This window comes from Scheffersomyces spartinae (assembly GCF_019049425.1).
Source record: "Scheffersomyces spartinae strain ARV_011 chromosome Unknown scaffold_7, whole genome shotgun sequence".
Classification (NCBI taxonomy): domain Eukaryota; kingdom Fungi; phylum Ascomycota; class Pichiomycetes; order Serinales; family Debaryomycetaceae; genus Lizanozyma; species Lizanozyma spartinae.
In genome coordinates, this window is record NW_025065054.1 from 109,893 (window position 1) to 130,111 (window position 20,219).

The following is a 20,219-nucleotide window of genomic DNA, read 5'->3' on the forward strand; positions in this document are numbered from 1 at the left end:
AGTGGCAATATATTTAGGTGGTATAATCATTAAATTCTTAGCTCCATATGTATTACTTTTGAGTTCATCAGATAATGCGTGAATGTTCTAGTAGCTTCTGGGGTCGTGCATTGTGCAATGCCTAAAGTGAAAAATTTTATATATGAGGGCAGACAAGCAGCAAGACAATTATAGTAAATTGAGTGCAAGAACGAAAGGCCATTAGTAGTTCTTCATAAGATTGATCTAATCATATAGAAACTAAATTCATAATGTCTATCTCAATTCCATTTGGTGTTGACTTGGGTAACAACAACACCGTCATTGCCTGTGCTAGAAACAGAGGTATTGACATCATTGTCAATGAAGTTTCCAACCGTTCCACCCCTTCCTTAGTTGGGTTTGGTTTGAAAAACAGATCTATTGGTGAAGCTGGTAAGAATCAACAAACTTCTAACTTAAAGAACACTGTTGATAACTTGAAGAGAATTTTGGGTTTGTCTTATAATGACCCAGACTTTGAAACTGAAAAGAAGCATTTCACTGCTGCTCTTGTCGAGGGTAAAGAAGGTGAAGTTTCTGCTAAAGTTAGATACTTGGGTGAACAACAAGAATTCACTGCTTTACAATTAACTGCTCTGTACCTTAACAAGATTAAACAAATCACTCAAAAGGAAACCAAAGGTAACATTGTTGACATTTGTTTGTCTGTCCCAGTCTGGTACACGGAAGTCCAAAGAAGAGCTGCATCTGATGCTTGTAAAATTGCTGGCTTGAACCCAGTAAGAATCGTCAATGAAGTCACTGCTGCTGCTGTTGGTTACGGTGTTTTCAAGCAAAATGACTTGCCAGAAGATGCACCAAAGAAGGTTGCCTTTGTTGATATTGGTCATTCTTCTTACCAAGTCTCCATTGCTGCTGTCAAGAAGGGTGAATTGAAGGTTTTGGGTTCTGCTTATGACAAGCACTTTGGTGGTAGAGACTTTGACCTTGCTATTGCTCAACACTTTGCTAAGGAATTCTTGAGTAAGTACAAGATTGATATCAACACCAACCCTAAAGCTTTCTACAGAGTTTTGACTGCTGCTGAAAAATTGAAGAAGGTTTTATCTGCCAACACTCAAGCTCCTTTCAACATTGAATCTCTTATGAACGATGTTGATGTTTCTTCTTCCTTGACTAGAGAAGAATTGGAAGAAATGGTTCAACCTTTGTTGGCCCGTGTTCATGTTCCAATTGAACAAGCCTTAAAGACTGCCGGTTTGACTGCTGCTGATATCGACTCTATTGAAGTCATTGGTGGTTGTACCAGAGTTCCTTCTTTGAAGGCGAAGTTGGGTGAGCTTTTCAGCAAGCCTTTGAGTTTCACCTTGAACCAAGATGAAGCCATTGCTCGTGGTAATGCCTTCATCTGTGCTATGCACTCTCCAACTTTGAGAGTCAGACCATTCAAGTTTGAAGACTACAACCAATTCTCTGTTTCCTACTTCTGGGATAAGCAAAATGAAGATGAAGACCATTTGGAAGTGTTCCCTCGTGGAGGCTACTATCCATCTACTAAGGTTATTACTTTATTCAGACAAGGAGACTTTGAAATTGAAGCTAAATATTCCAAGCCAAGCGAATTACCAAAGGGTACTCCTTTGGCTATTGCCAAGTGGGAACTTAAGGGCGTTGTTCCAGAAAAGGGTGAAGATACCATTGCTACTAAGATTAAGTTGAGAAATGATCCATCTGGTTTCTACACTGTTGAAAGTGCTTACACTGTTGTCGAAAAGACTGTTAAGGAATTGGTTGAACCAAAGGAAGGTGAAGAAGTTGCTGAAGATGCTGAACCTGAATACCGTGAAGTCAAGAAGTTGGTCAAGAAGAATGACTTGGAAATTTTAACTTTCAGTTCTTCTCTTGCTGATGACGTTAGAAACATTTTGATTGAAAAGGAAAACACCATGACCATGGAAGATAAGTTGGTTGCTGAAACTGAAGACCGTAAGAATGCTTTGGAAGAATACATTTACGATTTGAGAGGTAAGTTGGAAGCTCAATACGCTGACTTTGCCAGTGAAGAAGAAAAGACCAAGTTAACTGGTATGTTGCAAAAGACCGAAGACTGGCTTTATGATGATGGATATGAATCCACCAAGGCTAAGTACATTGCAAGATACGAAGAATTGGCTGCTTTGGGTAACTTGATCCGTGGTCGTTACTTGGCAAAGGAAGAAGAAAAGAAGCAAGCTATAAGAGAAAAGCAAGAAGCAAAGAACATGGCTGAATTGGCTGCTAAATTGAATGCTCAAAGAAAGGGTGATGCTCCTGCTGATTCTGAATCCACCCCTGCTACTGATGATGGGGACATAGAAATGACTCAATAAGTCAAAATATACCGATAGTTAATTTCTAGTTTATTATAATAAACATAATTTGTACATGAATAAAATTAACCGAATACTGTAGTAACGCCTAATACTTCTAGTTGTAAAGTTTACAAGATCGGTAATTACTACTGGGCGTGTCCCAACCCAATAGAAGGTGAAGAATATCGGCCTATTCACAACCGTAGCACTTTCGGCACTAAGCGGCGTTATATATGTGCCTATTATAACCGTGAAAAAGGTGAATAAAGTCCGATCTATAGAAAAGTTTCACTTATATACATAACCAAAGGTACCCATGACGTAATTCATAGGTTGGAACAAAAACAAAGAACAGTTACACAATAAACAAATTAGTGCTTTATTAAGAGAAGCAAAAACAAGCACAATACAAAATTGAGTTTGTTGCATTACGCTTTCGTACACAAAAGAATTTGGTAGGCTTTCCAGTACACTTTAGAATGTCTTTTCTCTTCTTAGTACCCCGTGGAACCTACAGACCTGAAAACATGGGGGGAACCAGGATCCAGCCTTAAAAGGAATAGTACCAGGTTGTGTGAAAATTTTTCTCAAGTGCGATTACACAAAGCCTGACAACTACGGTTCACAAAATCCATAAATTTTTGACATAAGTTTAAGGACTTCGTAATATGTTATGCTCCCAGCGTTGGTAAAGACAGACATTCAACCTAGCATATTGAATAATGCTCAAAATTGCTATGTAGGAGTAATCTCTTGAGTCCCTCGGTAAGCAGCCACCAAGTATTATGTAGAATATATAACCGATAGTAGTAACAAAGTCATAGTTTTTTTCCCGTAAACTTATTTCCGTTCGGTAAGGGTACCCCTACATCATCATTTAGCTCTACATCTGCGCTACCATTTTCATCAATATTGTGAGAAAGAAGAAAGACAGTCTTACCCACTCTGATTGACTTCAAGGGTATTATTATCCTTTCAAAGACCTCTATCAGTATTCACACAAGGCAGTAGTAAGATCTGATAGTACAGCATTTGAGGCTATTTATTCTAGTATCTCATTCATATAAATACAAGGACTGTCTACACTATTTTCTTCTCTTTGTTGAATTGTATTTATTTTCTCTGAGGAACAAACTTTTATTTGATATACTAATTCTACTGCTTTCATCTCTTCTAATACTTTATTTTCTACTGCTACTGTTCATTGAATAGTCCGATGCCTAACACGACGAAATCAAATTTGTCTTTAGCAATACAAAGAGCTGATAATCATCCTGACAATACAAATGGCTCTGTACCGCCTACTACTACTACTAATGAATCATCTACATCAGATTTCAATACAAACAATCTGAATGTAAACCATCTTTCAGCTTCTACTTCAACATCTCCTTTACTTTCTGCTAGTTTCAATCCACCCTTACTACCACAATATAGTCAACCTACCACTTCAACTAATTCCACCACTGTTGTTAACTCTCCATTCAAGCCAGAATTATCTCCACTTCAAACTTCCTTTGAAGATGATAGCAATTTGATTCTCCATTCTGAAACTATCAAGAAAAGGAAAAATAAAAAGCATATATCTTCGGATTATTACCAGCATCTGCTGGAGTTGAACCTCGAAGATTTGGAACTGTTGGTTAAATCAAATGATGCATCAAATAATAATGGCAATGAACATGGAAATATACCATATAATGAAGATGATGATGACGATGACGATGACGAAGAAGATGAAGTAAATATGGCAAATGAAGAAGATTTGCAAGACTACGTTCCTGGTGGATATCATACTTGCTACATTGGTGAAACTTATAAAAATGGCAAATATACTTTAGTCCGTAAATTAGGTTGGGGTCATTTCCTGACAGTTTGGCTAGCAAAGGACAATGATAAACATTGTCATGTTGCTATGAAGATTGTTCGAAGTGCAAAGAATTTTACCCAAACAGCGATTGACGAGATTAAATTGTTGGATAAAGTAAGAAGTTCAGATATCCATCATCCTGGCCATATGCATGTTATCCAACTTTTGGATACTTTCACTCATAAAGGTCCCAATGGTATACATGTGTGTATGGTATTTGAAGTACTAGGTGAAAATCTTTTAAGTTTAATCAGGAGATACAAACATAGAGGTATCCCCATAGTTTTTGTTAAGCAAATTGCTAAGCAATTGCTTTCAGCTTTAGACTTTTTACACCGTAAATGTGGTGTCATTCATACTGATATGAAGCCAGAGAATGTGTTGATTGAAATTGGTGATGTTGAACAAATTGTTCGTTTGGTTGAAGAACAAGAACAAAAGGCAAAACTTCAAAGGAAACTTCTGAAACGTCAAGTATCAAGTACTTCCATGAATATGAGACAAACATCTGCAACTGTTTCACAATCTAACCTGGTTATATTTCTGTCGAACGTACAGACATCCTATCCAAATCAATCGAATTCCAATGCTGAACAAGATACTTCAACTACTGCAAACAATTCAGCAGTATCGGATAATGGTGATCCTAATGAAAGCATGGCTTCTTTAAAATCCATTGGATCTTCACCATCTTTAGGAAGAAATGGACGTCGTTCACGTCGTCAAACTCTTATTACTGGATCCCAACCTTTACCATCCCCATTAAGAACATTTAATAAATCATTTACTAATATTGGAGGTCTTTCATCTACAACTCAAAACACACCGATCAAAACTTATAGTACATCCATGCTTGCTAGTGCAATTCCAATGACTATAGGGGAAACCAATTCACATTCAGAGTCCAATAACGAGAATATTGCAGTTGATGAAAAATCAAAGACTTTACAAAGTTCACTTTCATCCATGTCGATATCCAATGAAAATTTGGAAATGACAGCTACTGCAACTGCTCTTAACATCAATAAATCACCATTCCCCACAACAGCTGGAGGTGAAGTTGACGTTCCACCGGAGATTTTAAATGATGATGAATTAATCCTGGTGAAAATTGCTGATTTAGGGAATGCATGTTGGACTTACCATCATTTCACTGAAGAAATTCAAACCAGACAGTATCGTTCACCTGAGGTATTAATTGGTTACCATTGGGGTAGTTCTAGTGACTTGTGGTCATTTGCATGTTTGATATTTGAATTATTAACCGGTGATTATTTGTTTGATCCTCGTGCTGGGAAATCATATAGTAAAGATGATGATCATCTTGCCCAAATTATTGAATTAATTGGTCCCATTCCTCGTCAAATGCTTAAGGAAGGTTATTTGAGTAGGGAGTTCTTCAATTCAAGAGGTGAAATGCATCGGATTCTGAAATTAAAGCCTTGGGGTTTAAGAGATATTTTAATTGAAAAGTACAAGTTTCCAACTGCTGATGCTGAAGAAATTAGTGATTTCCTCTTACCAATGTTACAGATTCAACCTGAATCCCGGGCAGACGCAGGTGGAATGGTGAACCACCATTGGCTTAGTGATGCATTGGGATTAGAAAATGTGGTACTTGAAAGACCAGTTGGAGGAAATGGTGAAGATATTCCTGGTTGGTCTCGAGAGATTCCTTCTCAACAGCAATCCAAATATTTGTACCATCATCATAACCATTAATGTGTATTGAGATACACTTTTACACTCGTTAGATTCTTGAAATCACTCATTAGTTAGGGAGCTAATGTCAAATTAAAACTATTCTAGGTAAATGAAAGAAAGAAGGAAAGAAGAAAAAAAAACATTAAACGTTAAGTCGTTGATTAGCATTGCATTTTGCATTTATTTTTTTTGTTGTTGTTGCTGTTGTTATTGTAATTATTGTTGTATAATATGGTATTGTCTTATTTTCTGTGTCGATGTATTTAGTGTATATATAATGAGCATTTCTGTTGATAAAACTACATCTTACAAGAATACTCAAGTATTCATTAGTATATTCATTGATATTCTATACCAGATATTTATAAGTGTATATATTTACAAGCTCCGTCATTTTAATTAACCTTTCTCAAAGTCTCCGCTCAAGTTTATTTAGCTTCTTAGCCGTACGAGCATTATTCTTCGTTTTTTGTCCTCTAACTGGTAATCCCATAGCATGTCTAAGACCAGCATAACTACCAATGGTACGCTTCAACTTAATATCATCCCAAACCTTTTGTTTCAAGTGTCCTTCAACTGTAATATCACTTAATTCTTTATTAATAGCCATAATTTGAGTTTCGTTTAATTGGTTCATTCTCATCTTAGGATAAATCCCAATACGGGCACATATTTGTTCGGCTGTTTTTAAACCCACACCAAAAATATTAAATGCAAGGCCATATTTGACCTCAACATTATGTTTAATGGCCTTTCCAAGAATGTGAATAGCCATGGCTATATTTTATTAATGCTAGATATATCAACGCTACTAATGTTAAAAGCGTATTGAACAATTTTTCACACTAATTTTTCCAGGTGGATCGGTCGTGTGATATACAAAAAGTCCTAATTGATTATGGGGTATACGCTTGGAACAATGATTATGATTAATTAATAGTATACAGATAAAGTAATAACACAGAGATGAACTAAAAAGAATGCAAAAAAAAACCAACTAAGAATACCCGCTGCTTGGAGTAGCCATTTGTCGAAGAACTTCATTCAGCTCAAGATCTAATCGAAGTATAAGTAACGACCGCAAAAGACCAATCATTGTTAAAAAACTTGCAAATCCAACCGGAACCACAGCAAATACCACGATATTATAAAAATCAAAAAACCTTTGCTTACGTTTCCCCTTGAGATCCAAGTTAGAAGTAACAAAGTTTTGAATTATGTAAGCACCAGTCATTATACAACTTACCAAGATCCAAATATGTAGACCATATTTATAACCATTAGCAGAAAAGGCAGACACTGTATATTGTTCCACTGCTATAAGAATAGTTGACATGGAAAGCATTCTTACTATTGCTGCTGGGGCCAGATAATTGACGATCCATCGAACCATTAATCCATCTAAGACAGCATAAGATAAATAGGCGGCAACGATACACCAAATACCTGTTAAAAAATGTTCTGCAGTTCTTGCAGAAGTAAAATCAGTAGCCCAAGTAGTAGAAAGTACTGATGATGCAAAGTAACTTTCAAAAAATACTCGTTTCCATGATTGGAAAAGACCTATTAGTGGTGGGACAAGACATATATCCCTACATATTGCTAGAGCAAAATGTTGTCTTGCGTTAAGAAATTTAAGACCAATTTGTTTAAGAGATTTAGCTGGGTTCTTATAGCCGGTAGATGAAGTCTTTGATCTTGATGATTGAATATTGGAATTGGAGGAATTAGTAGTTGTAAAAGATATTATATCACTTGTTGATGGGTGGTCACCATTTGAATCCAATAGAAAAGGTCTTCTTTCTCTTGGTGGTCGACCAATAGTTGCCACTAATGAAGATGACGATGAATACCCACTAGATTCCTCATTTTCGCCTTCAAGGTCCTGGTCTTCCACAGTAATAATGTTACCTAATTCTCTATTAATATTAGATAGCCTAAACATATTAGGTGTTGAGATAGATCTACCTAATGAAGTGGATTCGTCAACATTATTCAATAAACGACCTTGATATCGCCTACTTAATTCCAGATGTGGTTGTCCGTACATTAATTGAGAATCTTCATAAGAAGGTACTGGGTCAGGATCAAGCGCAGCTAAATAATTAATACGATCAACAGAATTGACTCTTAGATGAAACGTTTCAATTTCGTCTTCATCGTCAACTCCAGTTTCAATTCCATTGCTACTAAATTGAGGGTGAGTAGATCCTCTTCTTGACAGTGGCGCCAGGATATAATCATCATCTATAACATGCGAACTTAGTGATGGTTGAGTCAATCGTCTGCATACCAGATCTAAGAGTGGCATAGCACCGCAACGCAATCTCAGATTAAAAGCTCTTAGTGTTCAGAATAGTAATGACTCTCAATGTTAATTAGGGACATCATCATTAAAGGTTTGTTTTTTCACTTTTTGTGCTTTGAGGAGGAGGGGTACAGGAGAAATTTAATCAAGGGACAACCAATCAAATAAAAATCAACATTTAAAAAGGATGTATTAAACTTCATATTGCTATATAAAGAGAAAAGAGGACAAATGCAAAAATGTAATAGCAAGCCTATATAAAAGGAATTACTGTGATCAAATTTGATATTACATTATCAAGTTGGTATCCAGTGGTCACAGATCAAAACATTCCCAAACAACAAAAAAAATTTATAATTGAGGTGAAGTCGATTACAAGGCATCCAATTGCTGAGTGATTTCTTCCAATTCGGATTGGGCAGTCTTATATTGTTCGGATAATTCTTCATACTTTCTTTCCCATTCTTCTCTTTCAGACTCCAAAGAAGCAACTTTTCTTTCCAATTGTTCAGCCTTAATATCAGTATCTCTCAATTTGGCAGTAGTTTCCTTCAAGTTTTTGTCAGCTTCTTCCAATTCCTCTTCCAAAACTTGATTCTTCTTGGTGTAGTTATCATTGGTAGTTTTTAAGTGAGTAGATTCATCAGCAGTTTGCTTGATTTCTTCCAAATCCTTTTCCAACTTTTCTACTTGAGTTTCCAAGACCTCGTTCTTTCTTGATAAGGATTGGATTTGGTTATCTTTATCTAAAGATTCTTGTTCCAATTCCTTAATTCTGGTTTGGAACTCGTCTGCTTTTTCTTGCCACTTTTCAGCGTCAGCCTTCAAACTATTAATTTTCTAATAAAAGTATTCATTAGTATATCGAACCTATTAAATCCAATTGCTTCAAAAACAAAATTTTACATACATCCTTCAATTTATCCATTATTAATATTTGCGTAGAGGTTTCAAGTCTGTAGAAGAAGTAATTGATTAAACTTAGCTCAAGAAACAAACGACGAAAAAAGTGCACGTATCACATTCATCATAATAATATTGAGGTTGTTTATTTGACGCGCTACCATATAGTTCGATCACAACTTGTTCGTCTATTTTGGGTTTATCCTTATACTCCAGAAAGGATGCTATTACATTGAGTTCGATCAATGCCTCATTTTTGCATCATAGAGAACTTTACACCGAGAATAGAGAAAACGGAAACTTTATATTTTCTTAAAGCATACCATTTAATCATACCATATAGTTAAAGATATATTCTAGTGGGTGAAGCCCTAAATATAGGAGTAGAGAATAACTTAGCTACCGTGTTTTGGTCTATGCACGACAATAATAAAGAAGACAGGGGACGGAGAGAGAGACTATAACAAATGCAGTATTAGGTTGAATATATAATAACCTTAGAAATAACATATTATAATTAATTGAGCCTAGTGATTCTGTGTTTAAGCAGTATTTCTTTGTAATGTATATATTTGAAATCAGATCATTTTCACTAGGGATCTTTACATTAAGAGCTAAAATCCATGGTTTGCGCCTCGTTATCCTGCACCAGATCGACATTAAATATGTAGACTCCAATTCCCGTATTTGGAATTTTGCGACATCTTATGTAACCCTATTTTTGGCTGGCTGGCTAAATGGCTGGCTGGCTAATGTTTTTATCTACAAACAAAACACATTAGAATAATGCAGGTCACTAAAGTTGTTTTAGGATATATTCCATGCATTATGAGCCAAAGCGGAAACTAAGGCTAATGAGAGCTTCGACTTTTAACTAATGGTAACTCAGATCTATAGCCCAATATGACTTAATACAGCTTTGTAGATATACATGTAGCGATGGTCCACGGATTAGATTGTCAAACCTCTTTATAATGCATGGATTCAAGTTCAAAAATGATTTAATATTAGAGTATAAATATTATGCTGGTGATTGTGCGGTATAATTTCGATGGAAATGGTAATTCCACATTCTGGTCTAGTTACTGTGGCCCGTAAGGTTAAGCATGAATACAAGCCACCATCGGTTTAACATAATATTGTTCTCGTTTATGGTAAAGTAAGGTTGATCCTATTTCGGTGAGGTTCACTTTTCTTCTTTCTTTCTGTAGGGTTAAAAGAAAGAGGAAATCAGGAAACCTCTTAAGCATTAGATGATTTCAGTAATGTATTTACGTTAGACGACGACTATCAAACGCCAGCATCATCTCAAACATAAAGCGAATCCCAATAATTATAGCCGACCTTACATAGAAAAGGGAGAGTATGGAGCAGCGAGTGAATTCCCTTTATTGTCTGGATTCGGATTCCCAAGAGTTTGCTCTGGCTTCAGCGTCCATCCCTTTAGAATCTAATAATATCCAATGTTCTCCTCTTGATCCCAAAAGTCAACTGAATTCAACAGCAGTCTATTCTTCTACATTCGTAGGTCTGCAATTATCAGGCCCTACAGAAACTACATCTTCCAAGACACCGTCACCTCCTAAAAAATCATCATTGGCTAATAATCCCTTTGATGTCCTCTATCTGAAAATAGAATCGGTTTCTCCAGTAAGAGTGGGAGCAGCATTAACATCTACAAATATGTCAGACAAACAACAAAACTCAAACACAATGGATCCTATAGGAAGTACGGTTGTCAATTCAACATATCTTCGAATAGAACGTGATATTCTTCAAGCGAAACATTCACCTCAAAGAACTTTAGACGAGTCCTCAATTCTAAGGAAATCGCCAACTAATAGGAGTCATGGGAATCAAAGAAGGCGAATGATATCAACTCATACTCAAACTGATCCAATTTCACCTTCGGATTCAATATATAACTTTGAAGGGCCAAATGGTCCAATTGTTACTATTATAGATCAGGATGGTATTAAACGGACAGGATCCTTAATTTCTAGATCGGCCACTCAAAGGAATAGAAATAAAATAAAAAGTCGGAATAAAATTGCTAAAAGAGAAGACTTTATACTAGAGAGACAACCTTGCAATGCCAAATCAACAAATTCATCTTCCTCGATCATAGGTGAAATTCATTCTCAAGATCATCATCAAGTGCCTTTACTTATACCAAATAAGAAGTTACGGTATAATTTCCCGGTTAAAAGACAAACTTCTTTGAAGTGGAGAGGATATAGAAGACCTCCACCTAAACAATCTAATGCCAATTTCAAGTCAGATGCAGAATTCGATAATTATATTTCAAACTCATATGTTGGACAGAATTTGAACGATTTATTGCCGTTGGCTCTCAAGTTCTATAAATATTCTCGTTTGCAGGATAGGACACCTCATTTGTCGTCTGTATATGATAAGACTCCAATGTATCTATTTTCATCATCTGCAGCATCTCCTACTTCGAATGAATTCCCCATTAAATCAACTGCAGTTCAGAAATCAGCAATTAATAACTTTGAATTTAAAAATCCTAATCATATTGATGTCGACTCAACTGACGCTGAAAAGGAACTCTTATTGCAACCTACAATTCCATCATCCCCAGCTGCGGTCAAAAGGGCGGGTCATAATCCACCAAGTGCACAGCAGAAAACCAGACGGAATTATTTATGGTTTACTTCATTTGCAGCAAATCTCGAAAAGATGATGAATACCAATGCTAAAGGAGAAACACATACTGCAGGCGCAAATACAAGCAAAATGATGCAAATGAGTTTGAACAATCAATTAAGAAATACTTCAATTGCCAATAAAATTCTGATTCCTGAACCGATTGTGGATCATGCTTATTTCAACCTGAAACCAATAAATCCAGAGGGTAAACTTCTAATGTCTGATGTTGCATATAATAAATACAAAGCTGCTGTGTTCCGAAAGAATTCAACCACTATACCTCCAAAGTTTGAACAAGAGTTTATTAATGATGGATCTGTTGTACCTATTCTTAATGAAAGGGAGATCGCCATGACAAATCAAAGACTTCTTTTTGAAATATTGTTAAGAAGAACTGTTAAAGCAAAAATCGAATACCGTATACGACGTGCATTAGAAGGTGGTAGTGATAGTGAGGACAACTCATCAAATTCCCCTAAAGGTTCAAGTTCTAACTCAAGTTCTCAATATTCTTCAAGTATTAGGAGTGGAACATCTCAAACTGCAAATGCAACATCTTCCAGGCAAACCATGAATAAATCTTCAAGCAGTACATCAAATATTAAAGGTAGTGGTTCTTATAGTAGTAGCAGTTTCAACCACACGCGTGCTAAAACACCATTGGCTCCAATGATTGGCTCCAATAAGAGATTTTCTAATTTCGAATTGAATTCAAACCCAGCTTCTCCAATTACCCTCCGTCATAGTGGGGGCACAGTCACAAGTGGGTTCCCCTCGCCTCAAGTTAGTGGATACTCTCGTCGGAGAGAAACAATGCTCTCAGATAATTCATCTACAGCAGGTACTCCTGTTATTGAACCTCCACTCAAACTTAAAAGTCGTCGTAACTTCCAACCTATTGGGAATTCGTCTGTTATTATAGAACAAGATTCTCCTGATAAAGAACACCCAGAATCAACGCCAAATGGTAAGAGTGGTCTTGGAGATGAGATTGAGTCTTTCACCTCAATATACAACTCTGATGGAACCCCAATAGTATTGCATATCCTGGGACAACAACCAATACCGAACGATAATACGATTCATTCACGATCATTACTGGAAGACCTGGCATCTTTATATTCGGTTTCTAAGACCCCCAAGGTCCTGCCTCTATTTGTTCATAAACAAGGTCATTTTGACGATCTTAAAGAGTTTTCTTATAATTATAATCGTTCTTCTCAAGTCAAATGTTGACCTCATTCATAGCATCTATATGGATCAATATACGTGGTCTTAAAAGGTCATTCGACAGGATAATTTATGTATCCAAGTGCAACGACTTGAATCTTATCTACTGAATACTGCACTGTACATTCCCTATACAAGTGTTCAACTTAAACATCGTACAATCTTAACATAACCAAATTTGTTAGTTGATCAAAATCACACTCTCCTATTGGCAGTAGTTTTTGATGAAGCGTCATTGAACTCCGAAATACTGGCACCATAACTTGGATACAACTCTGATCTTTGATCTTGAATGGACTCTTTGTATTGTGGTTGCTTCATGGATGACTCTATAGTAAATTGATGGTGTTTATCTTGAACTTTAGCAAAGATATCGATCATTTCAATCAACCGTTTTCTCTTCAATGAGAATGCAGCATTACTTGAATTAACTGTTGATCCACTAACTGAGGGAGTTGGTGAAGAAACCGTGGGTACAATGGTTGAAGGTAATGTAGGCATACTTTTCAATGCAGAAAGTCTATTTTTCAAAGTGTTATACGTTGAAGATTGTGGAAGAATCATTAAAATCCCAAAAAGGGATTTATATAAATAAGGATTTTTTTCTGGCTCTAATAATTGTAATCTTAATTTGAGGAATATTGGTGATTCCAATAATTGAATGAGAATATCCAATTGAGTTAATAATTCAAAATCAACTTCGGTTTCACTAAGATTCTGAATTATAAGAAATGCCAATTCATAATTTGATGTAAGAAGACATAAGGATAACGCACTAGATGCACTATGAGACCAGCTTTGGAAAAGTGTGGAGAATAACGATAAATCATCTGGTTTTGCAGGGTCCAAATTTTTAAGTTTCTTACGGAAGTGAGCCAACTCGTGAGTGGTCAATAAGATCCGATTCAAAGTATCAATCATAACCTTTAAGAAATTCATATCTTCTTCATTTGTCAATGCTTCTGAAAAGGCTTTATATATCTTTTCTGAACTTAAAACAAAACATAATTTTCTAATCACAAATTCTCCTCTATTATTAGAGGTCATAGTCTTGTCCATTAATTCTGTTTTGAAATAAGCCACTAATTTTTTAATAAATTCCTTAAAGAAGCTTTCATTACTTTCAGACATCTTAGATAGAAAATGGAGCAATTTGAGAACAACTTCATTACTTGCGGTTGATGTAAACCTCAATAGGACTGTAAGATCCAATTGGGAGTTTACATCAAAGAAATGTTGCTTGTATTTGGAGTAAAGAAGTGTAAGCCAATCCAAGGAAGTTATTCGAGCTAATTCGTTATTGGAAGTGAGACATTCTTGAATAATAGTATTCTTCGTTTTTCCTAATTGAAATTCCAAAAACTCATCATAAACATCTCGATTCAATCCTAAAAGAATGTTTTTGGTATATTCTGAATCAACTTCAGTATCTTCATCTTCTGAATTAAATTCAATAATGCGTGTGACACTAACAAGGAAGCTTTGAAGAGAGTTATTGAATCCAAGTAATTGGGCTCTAAGCTCATAATCCTTTCTCGAATCACTTATAGCAAGATTTTTAATCACTATTGATATACAATCGGGAAAGCATTTGATGAAACTTGTGGGTGAAATCAATAAGATCTCTTGAAGCCATTTCAAAACAATAAATTGAATTTCCAAGTATATATCATGGCTCTCGCGAGACATTTCCGTTGCTTCAAGGGAATTGGGACGTAAAAACTCAAATAAAATGCTGATTATACTTGGGAAATCAATGAAAATATCTTGACCACTTAAATAAAGTCCTTCGTCTTCATCGTCTTCAAAAGAATCTGTAGCTGAGTTATTGTCATCTACTGCATTATTCTGCTTTTGGGGTCTCATAATTGTTGTATCAGTTGACTTTATTGATGTTTTGTCATCAACCTCATTGCCTTCACCACTTGATTCAAGATTTAGATTCTTAACATCTTTCTCTAAGGAACCCTCATTATGCTTTGTTGATTCTTGATCTGTTTTCCGTTGTTGTTCCTTCAATTGGCGGTGTTTATCCTTTAACAATTGCTTTCTTTTAGCTTCAATCTTAACTTTTGAAATAGATATAATCTCTTTCAAAAAAATATTCATCAAGTTTTCGGTCTCTAAACGAACATCGGATGGAGCATTGTTCATTAAAAAAGTAATCAATGGTTTTAAGAAATTAGGAAGAAATGTAATCAATTCCAAGGAAGGAATGGCATCAAAGAGTTCTAACCAGCTTATTAAAAACTTTTTGGCAAAGGGGTCAATTGTATGTATTCTTTCCAATAACGTTGGGATAAATTTCGGTAATGAAAACGCCTTTTGAGGATCTTGAATGTTATTGATTTGAATAGCATCACCGTTAGCATCCACTAAATGAGACTGTATTTCATTTGGTGTTTCTTGATGATGCAATATTGATACATAATTGGTAGATTTGGCACTAACAACATCTTTAACCAAGCGATCTAAAATATCGGCTGCATTCTTAACAGATGATTCAGTGTCTGTTACCAAAATACACAATACATCAAATACTTCATTAAAATAAAGTAAGATCTCACCTCTGGCAATCTTGGAAATGTTATAAAGTGATTCACAAGCATAATATCTCACTCTAGCATCTGTGTCTCTGAAAGTCACAAATATTGGTTTAACTATTTCCTCCAAAAAGTATGCAATGGCAAACGACCCCAAGGCAACAGAAACACTTCCCAATGCAGTTATGGCACCCATCTTACCAGTATTACTACCGCTTACGGTCAATTCTGTCAATTCGCCAATGATCTTGTAAATTGTTTGACTATCATTATCAGACAAAGCATGTTTGGTGAGAGACTCAATTTGGAAAGCTGTGGCCTTACGCTTCTCGTAAATATGATTGGATAAATCCTTGATGATAGACGCATCTAGTATATGGTTATCGCCACTCATGCCTTTGGGTCAATAGTTTTAGATAAGATAAGATATTAATGAGGAAGCTAACTTGGGGTATCAAATAAATATGAGATCAAAAATTCCGGTGAGCATGAAAATTAACCCACCCAGGATTCGAACCATTTACAACTACAGTCACATATTAATCGATATACATATAAAGTTGTAAAGAATACACAATTAATACACAAATAAATAGTAATAAAATCCCTGAAATAAAATAAACAAATAAAAATTAGCTCCACTCATTGTTATAAAATTCTTCTTCATCTGCAGAATTGGCACCGTCTACTCCCACATCATCTATATCAATATCATTGTAGTTGAACTCGTTTATCTGATGTTCGTAAGCTTCATCAGCACTTGTTGTACGTTGTTGTGACGTTGGTACTCTCACATTTCTAGGTGGAGCCATATGTGGAACTGGTACTTCACCAAGAGTTTCTCCTTTTTTGATGAATGTTGGTAACTTTCGAGCAGGTCCACCAGAATTGGACATTAGAGGTGGAGTTGAAGTTGGTTCATTTTCGTGTCGTATTCTCTCAGCTGGTCGAACTTTACTTGATGTTGGTGAAAATGTTGGCAAATTAGCCAAATGCGATGTCACAACATACCCTGAAGATGGGACAGTGTTAGGCGTAGTGATTGGTAATATTCTTTCTAACTCAATTAAATCTGCTTCTCCTCTAGCGAAATCACTTAGTGAGGGCAATTTAATATTAAACTTTATGAATAAATTCCCTTTCTTATATCTTGAAAGATCAAGAATTTCATTCTTTGTACTTTCAGAATCTTCAAGCTTCTGATAATGAACCCCTTCAGCATTATTAATTGGCATGCCTAACCCCCTTACAATCTTTGGAACCCCAGGATTTATTGTCCCCACTATTTCTCCTTCACTTATAGACTTCTCCATTGGCAGATTAATAGAAGAAATTCCATGAGCATTAACAAGTATTCGAACATGGTTGTCTTCTCGCAAAAAATTAGGAAGTATGATTTCACCACCCAATAGAGCCGTTCTAAGATCAATTTCATGTTCCATATAAAGATCGTTATATTTTTTGATTAAGTATTGATGAGGTGTTTCCTTAAGATGTATTACAACGTCACCAGGAACAATATGATGTCCTCTGTCAGCTTCTCCTCGCAACACGATCTTATCATTATCTTGGGATCCCGGAACAATGACAGCTTGAATAATTTTTTGCTCCAGAACATAACCTCCATTGCAGTGTTGACATCTATCCTGTTGATTAACAAATATTCCAGTTCCTTTACAACTTTTGCACAGGCATAATTCACTAAACCTTGAAAATTGATTAGAAGTTGTCACAATAACTTGACCCGACCCTTGACATGTTCGACAAGTACGTGGATTAAGGCCACCTGCACCGTCACAATATGAACATTTGTTAGTACGAGGTAAACGAAACTTGACAATTTTCCCATAATAAAGATCCTCGAGTGTAACTTTGAATACATGGTGGATATCTTTCCCTTGTCTTAAGGGGCTCTCTGCAGGTGTTACTTCTCTTTTATAACCTGTTGCTCGGGTTTGCTGTTGAGCAGCAGCACCAAAATCAGGACCATGGAAATCGGGAAATGAGGCAAAACCATTGAGGGCATGGAAGGCTGGATTCTCACTAAACATAGTGTTTATATCTTTGAAAACTTGTGAAAAAATATTTGTTGCACTATTAAAGCAAACGTTATCATGTGGAATGCCATTATATGATCCGGATTCACCATAAGCTTGTCGCCTACGTTTTACGGAATTACTATGATTTGAAGATTCATTGGTAGAATATGATCCATCGATACCTACTTCTCCGTATTGATCGTAAATGCGACGTTGTGTAGGGTCCTTTAAAATCTCATATGCTCTACTTATCTCTTTGAACTTTTCTGTTAGTACAGCATCATGATTATTCTTATCCGGATGGTACTTTAGAGCCAACTTTTTATATGCCTTGGAGATCTCGTCACCGGTAGCTGCTACCGGGACGCATAGCAATTCGTATAATCGGGATTCAACCACCATCTAACGCGTTGTAGAATATATTTGTAACAATGAAATGACTTTGATGAAGTCTTATAAGGATCACACGAATGATAGTAAATAACAGATGCCTCCGGTTCTCCTCCTCAAAACGTACGTCTTGTTAAACACTTTTGATGTGTATCAGGTGTTGATTTATATGATACTAATGGGCTTATCTTGGTAGATTAAAGGGAAATCAATAGTATATCTCTATGGTTCAACCGTTATCTGCTTATCAACGAATATAGCAGAGATCCTACTAGCCATAAAAAAACTTTGAAGCTTTTGGAATAAATGATAAAAGTGTTTATAAAATCTAAAGTTTATTAATTAGGAACTTTGAATTGAAAGTTAAGAATCATCTATCACTCCTGATGAGGTTATGACTCCATTTGAGAATAGAATCTGCTAGTGAACCTTTATGTCACTTTTGTCCCTCTGATGCGCGACAATCAGCAGAACAGGTTCCATCGAATTCTGCGAATAGTGGGGAATGCAGGAACAGAATGATAAAAGCGTCCATGCCTTCCATTAACGGAATACTGTGTCACGCTAATAAGGGAGAGTTGCAGATTTTATATAATGATTAGCTAAAGGAATTTATTTGAATTCCTATTCGTAAGGTTGTTTACGTGGGTATCTCCTTAAAATTCATTAAGCGTACTTGTTATACAATCGCTAAACAATCAAGTTCCGAGAATTTCATCCCGGAAATGGCGTTGAGCATTAACATTCTTAAGCTTCTTCTCATACTTTTGGCGACTTTGAGTCTCAACCCGACGGCCTGCCTTCTCTTGGGCTATCAAGCTACGCTCAGCAAGTGACAATGCAGTAAATCTCTTATCAACAACAGCAACAGTTTGTTCAGCTTCAGTAGGTGCCCGAGTTAAAGGTAAATTTTGTCTGTAGTAACGAGCCATTGATCTATGTCCAATCCGTGAGCCAGAAGGTAATGTAAGTTCCACACCAGTCTTGTCGATTTGAACAATGGTGTAGTTATCATTTATTCCACTTCCACTGTCTTCATCAAATTCTTCTTCTTCATCATCGGACGGCGTCAGAGGCTCTTCATCAGAAGACCCATTTTCTTCCATAAATGCAACCTTCTTCTTATTTGCCTTCTTGGGAGTGACCTCCTCAGGAATCGTAAAGTTGTAGTACTCTTCAACGGCAAGTCTTTCCTCCTTGTTTTCATAAGGAAGTTTGGCATGTCCTTTATTGTAGATGTGTTGTCTAATGCTTTCTAAATTCTTACCTTGAAATCCGCATACTAAGCATTCATGATCTAGGGTTATTGCTTCACTAATATATGATAAGAGACCGGAAACATCAACTAAATATGACCGTTCAGGTATGTAAAGTCCATGTTTGCTAAACATATGTTTAATATTGTTCTCTTTCTCGTGATTAACTTGACCACAAAAGAAGCAATCAGTAATTGATACTGCCTCTGGTTCAGCATCCACCTCGTCATTCCATGATTCATCACTGTCGTTATCACTTGGCAAATCTGACTCAGAGGGAACCAAATGATCAAAATCTGTAACATCTGAGTCAGATAAAATACCTTCAGAACTTGATTCAAACAGCATCTCACTTTCATGATGTGATGTCACAATTGAAAACTCAGATGTCTCGGACTTAACAGAACTAGCAGATATGCTTGATCCCCGAGCTCTAATGCCTACAAACTCACCAAGAACAGGCTCTGCGGATGCATAATCATCCTGACCATCAGTTTCGTTAGATTTTGGTACCTGAGATCCCTTGGCATGTAAACGTTCTTGACGCTTTAAATACTTTTTAGATAGCTGAACACCATCTCCAGATGAGTTATGTCGGCGACGTTGTGGAACATAAAACCCAAATTCATCTTCATTCAGTATATTATTCTCATTCTCACGTGCAATTAATACCTTTTCAGCAAAAAGCTCCGATGATATAGAAGGTAATTCAGCTACTCTTCTTTTTAGATTATACCGGTGCCATTCTGTCTTCATATGTTGCCTCTGTAATTCAGCACCAGCAAACTTTATACCGCACGTATTGCATGTGAAAGCTGCTGTACTAGGATTGGATCCATGGGGTATATTCATAATAATGATCCTTTCTATGGTATCAATAACGTGACTAAGTATTAGACTAATGGAGTATTAGTAAGTGATTTCCGATTGATTCTCAAGGGGCCTATCTTGAGGAAACGAAAGTCACAAT

The 20,219-nt window shown here is 36.2% G+C and overlaps 9 protein-coding genes across 9 annotated transcripts; 3 read left to right on the forward strand and 6 right to left on the reverse strand.

The window, feature by feature from the left end:
- Nucleotides 1-251: 251 nt before the first annotated feature.
- MSI3 (adenyl-nucleotide exchange factor) lies at nt 252-2,351 on the forward strand (the record flags this gene model as incomplete). The annotated part of the gene is made up of 1 exon (XM_043195229.1): nt 252-2,351. The coding sequence occupies one exon, from the start codon at nt 252-254 to the stop codon at nt 2,349-2,351; it is 2,100 nt and encodes a 699-aa protein (XP_043049895.1).
- A 1,198-nt stretch (nt 2,352-3,549) lies between these two features.
- DSK1 (serine/threonine protein kinase) lies at nt 3,550-5,925 on the forward strand (the record flags this gene model as incomplete). The annotated part of the gene is made up of 1 exon (XM_043195230.1): nt 3,550-5,925. One exon carries the CDS (start codon nt 3,550-3,552, stop codon nt 5,923-5,925), a length of 2,376 nt encoding a protein of 791 aa, XP_043049896.1.
- A 391-nt stretch (nt 5,926-6,316) lies between these two features.
- Nucleotides 6,317-6,682, reverse strand: KQ657_004562 (mitochondrial 37S ribosomal protein uS13m; the record flags this gene model as incomplete). Its single annotated transcript, XM_043195231.1, has 1 exon — nt 6,317-6,682. The coding sequence occupies one exon, from the start codon at nt 6,680-6,682 to the stop codon at nt 6,317-6,319; it is 366 nt and encodes a 121-aa protein (XP_043049897.1).
- Nucleotides 6,683-6,904: 222 nt separating this feature from the next.
- On the reverse strand, nt 6,905-8,218 carry KQ657_004563 (uncharacterized protein; the record flags this gene model as incomplete). Its single annotated transcript, XM_043195232.1, has 1 exon — nt 6,905-8,218. The coding sequence occupies one exon, from the start codon at nt 8,216-8,218 to the stop codon at nt 6,905-6,907; it is 1,314 nt and encodes a 437-aa protein (XP_043049898.1).
- Nucleotides 8,219-8,587: 369 nt separating this feature from the next.
- Nucleotides 8,588-9,143, reverse strand: TPM2 (tropomyosin; the record flags this gene model as incomplete). Its single annotated transcript, XM_043195233.1, has 2 exons — nt 8,588-9,055; nt 9,126-9,143. The coding sequence occupies 2 exons, from the start codon at nt 9,141-9,143 to the stop codon at nt 8,588-8,590; spliced, it is 486 nt and encodes a 161-aa protein (XP_043049899.1).
- A 998-nt stretch (nt 9,144-10,141) lies between these two features.
- KQ657_004565 (uncharacterized protein) lies at nt 10,142-13,027 on the forward strand (the record flags this gene model as incomplete). Its single annotated transcript, XM_043195234.1, has 2 exons — nt 10,142-10,147; nt 10,493-13,027. The coding sequence occupies 2 exons, from the start codon at nt 10,142-10,144 to the stop codon at nt 13,025-13,027; spliced, it is 2,541 nt and encodes an 846-aa protein (XP_043049900.1).
- Nucleotides 13,028-13,216: 189 nt separating this feature from the next.
- On the reverse strand, nt 13,217-15,958 carry KQ657_004566 (uncharacterized protein; the record flags this gene model as incomplete). Its single annotated transcript, XM_043195235.1, has 1 exon — nt 13,217-15,958. One exon carries the CDS (start codon nt 15,956-15,958, stop codon nt 13,217-13,219), a length of 2,742 nt encoding a protein of 913 aa, XP_043049901.1.
- A 238-nt stretch (nt 15,959-16,196) lies between these two features.
- On the reverse strand, nt 16,197-18,005 carry KQ657_004567 (uncharacterized protein; the record flags this gene model as incomplete). Its single annotated transcript, XM_043195236.1, has 1 exon — nt 16,197-18,005. The coding sequence occupies one exon, from the start codon at nt 18,003-18,005 to the stop codon at nt 16,197-16,199; it is 1,809 nt and encodes a 602-aa protein (XP_043049902.1).
- Nucleotides 18,006-18,691: 686 nt separating this feature from the next.
- On the reverse strand, nt 18,692-20,101 carry KQ657_004568 (uncharacterized protein; the record flags this gene model as incomplete). The annotated part of the gene is made up of 1 exon (XM_043195237.1): nt 18,692-20,101. One exon carries the CDS (start codon nt 20,099-20,101, stop codon nt 18,692-18,694), a length of 1,410 nt encoding a protein of 469 aa, XP_043049903.1.
- Between the last annotated feature and the right edge of the window lie 118 nt (nt 20,102-20,219).